We start from the raw sequence: 4,780 nt of genomic DNA, 5'->3' as shown, positions 1-4,780 counted from the left end.
TAGTGTTAAAATCAACCGTAACTCACATAAACCCAGAAATTTGAATTTGAATTTTCATCTAAAACCCTAATTTCTGATAAAAATCAACCTTAAATCGAACAAAGTAAACTAAACCCTAACTGGGTTTTTCATAACATATCTTATATAAGTCATTACACTTGATTAATTTTCGAATCGATGATTAATCGAAGACGATGAGATTTTCAGTTTGATGGAGGTTAAAACAGATTTTCAGTTTAACTTTGATTTAGGTTAAAAAAATGGGAAGGGTGATCTAGACAATTCACAAAACCATTTGGACACCTCCTAACCAACTAGAGGGACATTATTATCATACTGCCGCCCCTCTAATAAACCATGCCGCCCCTATAACAAGATACTAGCTTTATTACCAAACAAAATACTTTCATTACCAAACAATATACTTCTTGTGGTGGTCACCACCGTCGCAATCAGTGAGGGCGATGGGCGATGGTGGTATCTCGCTTAACCCGAGTAACCAAACTATGGTTTAGTTTATTGTCACTTCAAATCCAACGGTTTTCTCATAGAAAAAGACTGGATGCCAAAACAAACAAAGCAAGACTCTAGAGCAACCTGCAAGGCAGGAGCTCCATTCATACACACCCAGTTTTTAATACATAGAATTAGGGTTACAAAGAAAAACAGTTAAGAAAATAATAAAAGAATCATTAAGAAGTGAAGATCATTTCTGACCAATCCAAGTTTTATTTTGTTACAATGGCGGGTTTTACACACAAATACACTCGAAATAAAAGCAGGGATTACCCGACGTATCACTATTACAAAAAGAGTAAATATACAGGTAATTTCTTTACTGATTTCGCCCCGTTAATCTGTCAAAAGTTTGACTAGTGAAAGGTTCAGCTTCAGCCTTGAAATAGAGCAATCGAACAGGAATACCTTCATCTGTTAGATTTTTTACTTGACAGTTCAGTTTGAGAGAGTTCAGGAACGGCGTTCATCAATCAGAATTTTCTTGGAAAAATGGAGCAACTCACGAAATACTTGCAGGCAGACAACGTGGAATGTGGATATAGCATAACTGCGAGTCAGAAAGTAACATGTTAGTTCGAAGCACAGTCATCAGCCTATATTGCCAAGTCATTCCCAAACCTCTTACGTACACTAATGAATTTGAGCCTTTATAAAAAAAGTTAAGATAATATAGCTACTTGATCATGTCTATCTTTAGACTGTGAACATTTCATTGATGTTCAATTCAATGTGAGAATCTGTATAAAAACCAAAAAGCAAAGATAAATCACAAAACCACAAGCTGCTAATGCGTAGCATAATTGGCAATCTGCTAGTCCCACTATTGGTGGTGTCGCTTGAAATAAATAAATCATCTAGTGACATAATTGGCAAGCCAATGCCTCAGAATAACAATAGTTAATGCATTCTAAAGGGCATTTCACTGTAACTGTAACTAAACTGAACCTAAGGGCAGTTCTTGGAGAGTGGTTGGCAAACAAACTCATTTAATCAACTATTTAACTTAAGGTGAACATGCTATGTGGTCTGATTGAACTACCTGGAGATAGATGGGCTTAAATGTGCATCTGAATGAACTTAATGTGCAGAATGACACCATCACAACTAGAGCAGTATGCAAAGTTGGGTTTTATTTTTCATTCCCCCCGAGAAAATAAAAATCTTAATTGATTCCATTAGGAGCCTCTGCATCGTAACAGTCATGTGAAATATTAAAACCTCTAAAAGCGTTTTTATTTTCACTATGCACGCATACAGCGACACGAAACCCAACTTTATCCATTTCAGCGAAATTAACGAAACAGATACAGAGCGACTGAATCTGATGCTGTTCAACATCTCAGACAACCTACAGACTCACTGAAATAATAAGATTAACATTTATCTCTCTACTCCTCGCGATGATCCAAGGTTTGCGGCTCAAGGGTGACCAACTCATTCCAGTAGTCTCCGTGGGCTGCTCAGTTTACATTCTAGAACACACAAGCTACCCATTAACAATTGACTAGTCAATTTCCAAATAAACTGGTGCAGAAACAATTACCAATGAAGTCAAATAGAGATGCTCTGCGCAATTTTTAACCCACTAATCAGAATTAATAAACCGGAGCCCTGAAATTTTCAAGCTATCATCAACATGCCAACAAGTGCATTAATATACAACATTGCCAAGGTATCTAACACCATTTTATGTCCTCAATACTAAAAACAGAAGCAAACAGATATTGTTTAAAATCAAGAAACTGACCTCATGTATATCAAGGTTATTGTAGGACAGTTACAACGTAAGGGACTTTCTCCTCATCAAACGGCAAGCTAACATAATCCCCTGAAAACTCCTCGGCAATCTCCAAAGCAAGTTCTCCATGTAAAGCTTTACAATACATATACAGAACAGCATATGACGCTATACAGTTAAGCATCATAGCCATTAAACAAGCCGACGCTAGAACAGTCAGAAAAACAAATATAGCCCCATCCACGACACCATCACCCAATTCAAACTTCCAAACAAGCCACACTATCAAACTCAGTATTGAACCATAAAACAACAAAAGCGATAAAGATACACATCTCATTCCTTTCACCAGACCTTTACTCCTCATCAAAGGATCAAAACCCCAGCTCGACTCGATCGTAACAATTACAAACGCTAAAGACCAATTCACTAGCAAATACAACACAACCAACCCCAAAACCACTGTACCAATTACACAAAACACACTAAAATTCTCAGTATAATGGGAAATCTCAAACCCTAATTGTTCGATTACCAATATAATAACGAACAAAACAAGACTAACAAAAACAGAAATCGAAACCACAACAATCAAAGAACTCACAACCGTTGTAAAAAGTCGTAACAACGAGTTCAATAATGATTTAATAGCAGAAATCAATTTCACAGGTCGTCCGAAAAATCCATGGTAAACACTGTAAGTAATCGTACCAGTAGCACATAATGATAAAACCAGTACAACAAAACCGTAAATCGAAGAAAAAACAAGAAATCTAGGGTTAGGAAGTTTATCTTCGTGGCGATTTAGAGTGAATCGGAGCAACGATTCGGGTTGTTTAGGTTCAGGTCTGTTTATAGTGAGTTGAAAAGTGTGGAAAGCAACTATGGAGAAAGAAATTGGAAGGAGGAACAGAACCGAGAGAGCTAAGAAATGGCGGGAATGGGATTTCATTATCTTTCTTGATTCTGATAAAACCCCCCAGAAATCTAATTTCGTTGGTGTTGCCATAATTGATGAAACAGTGAAAATTCGATAATAAGTGAGAAGAACTGTGATTTGTGAAGGGGTTTATATAAAGGTGGAAGACAGAAAATTTGTCAAGTAGTGCTGGTTTTCCAAAGGATGACATTTTCAGAGAAATGTCTGACTTTAGCGAAATAGAATAAAAAATGTTTCTGACTTTAGCAAAAACGTTTTGACTTTGGTAAATATAGTCTGACTTTTGGCATTATATGGGTACGTGGAATGAGATCGCGAAGTCTTAAAATTTTCCGGGAGGGTGCTAACCGTTGGATGGGTATGGAGCACGTCTTTTTCAGCAGACTTTATCCTCCTTATCTTACTGTATCTTAGTGGGTATATGGACGGTAGTAATACTAGTTCAATGAATTTTGGTACTTATCATCAGTACGGGTTCTTTTGGGGAAGTATTATGTAACGGGTTGTTTTTCAGGAGAACCAGTAGCGGTTAACGGGTAACGGATAGTCGGGGTACAGACATGCAGTAGAAGACAATGATGGGGTGCATAAATGTTTAGTAGTCTTCCTTTCAATTTCTGCAAAGAAAAGCTAAGCAAAGGATAGACCATAAAGTAGCACTACTAACGATGATTGGCAAAACAGTGCACACGCCTTTTTGGAATCGGTAATTATTAAGACAAATTGGGATGAGCCGCCAAGGGGAAATGTTGATGATACCTTAGACGCCTGAATAGACTTGAGTTGAGAGTCAGTGAGAGAATATGTGTGATAAGTGAGTAACAGATTTGAGTAAGAAAGAGAACAAAGGAGTTTCTCTTGCAAGTATTTCAGTCAAAAAGGACATGAAACCGTGTATACCGAAATTAATTTGTTTATTGTCCTCATCTGAGGTGCATCGCCCGAAATATGGGATTCTCTCGACTCTCCGAAAAGAAAAAACAAGAATGCAAAGTGCCTCTATGTATATATATATTGAAATAAAAAGGAGGAGGAAATCTGATTCCACTACTGTTTGTGAATTTATGACTTCCTTGCTTCCTCTGCTAAAGCATCTTGGGTACACCCGATTTTAAGTGGATCTGTTTTAAGGGTTAAGGAGAGTCCTAATGACCTTATTTTTCATAATTCTTATTATCCTAAATCAGTTTTCATTTTTTTCATTTCATCTTCTTCTCCTCCATCTCTACCTTACCGGCTTCTCTATCCCCACCATCAGAAACTCGTCGATTAATTCGTCGTAATCGTCGATTCGAAAATTCCGATTAATCTTTAAACATGGAGCCGCCGCGGCCTAGGGCTAGTCGTATGGAAGGAGCAAATAGAAAACCAATCAATATAACCCTGGAATTGCAAATTTAGTTCAAAAGAAAGAGAAGAAAAAACTGTCGAAGAAGAAGAAATCAACGCCGCTGAAACCGAAGAAATGGCACGATTAAGAAAGTAAGGGCCTACTTAAACTCACTCCAGTATTTCAATTTCATGTTTGCATGTCAAATTAGGTCAGAAAAATCGAATTTGTGAAATTGCAGTTATTTAGCCGG

General features: G+C 37.3%; 1 protein-coding gene across 3 annotated transcripts; it reads right to left on the bottom strand.

Annotated features, from left to right (window-relative positions):
• Nucleotides 1-620: 620 nt before the first annotated feature.
• On the bottom strand, nucleotides 621-3,343 carry LOC113275892. Of its 3 annotated transcripts, XR_003323815.1 has the most exons (3): nucleotides 2,267-3,343; nucleotides 2,063-2,130; nucleotides 621-1,066 (listed from the first exon to the last, which is right to left on the bottom strand). XR_003323815.1 is itself a non-coding variant. In XM_026525465.1 (2 exons), exon 1 carries the CDS (start codon nucleotides 3,264-3,266, stop codon nucleotides 2,283-2,285), a length of 984 nt encoding a protein of 327 aa, XP_026381250.1. In that variant the 5' UTR covers nucleotides 3,267-3,341; the 3' UTR covers nucleotides 621-1,066; nucleotides 2,267-2,282. The 3 variants fall into 3 exon arrangements, 2 of the variants coding, with proteins under 2 accessions (XP_026381250.1, XP_026381251.1); XM_026525465.1 differs by lacking the exon at nucleotides 2,063-2,130 and having other exon boundaries at nucleotides 2,267-3,341; XM_026525466.1 differs by lacking the exons at nucleotides 621-1,066; nucleotides 2,063-2,130 and adding an exon at nucleotides 1,669-1,991.
• Between the last annotated feature and the right edge of the window lie 1,437 nt (nucleotides 3,344-4,780).

Source organism: Papaver somniferum, chromosome 4 (assembly GCF_003573695.1).
Source record: "Papaver somniferum cultivar HN1 chromosome 4, ASM357369v1, whole genome shotgun sequence".
Taxonomy (NCBI): Eukaryota; Viridiplantae; Streptophyta; class Magnoliopsida; order Ranunculales; family Papaveraceae; genus Papaver; species Papaver somniferum.
The sequence above is the reverse complement of the archived record's forward strand: the minus strand, read 5'-3'. Positions and strand labels throughout refer to the sequence as shown.

Bases quoted from the DNA above. Each gene is read 5' to 3' on its own strand.
- LOC113275892 (XM_026525466.1), bottom strand. From the start codon at position 3,266: ATGGCAACACCAACGAAATTAGATTTCTGGGGGGTTTTATCAGAATCA.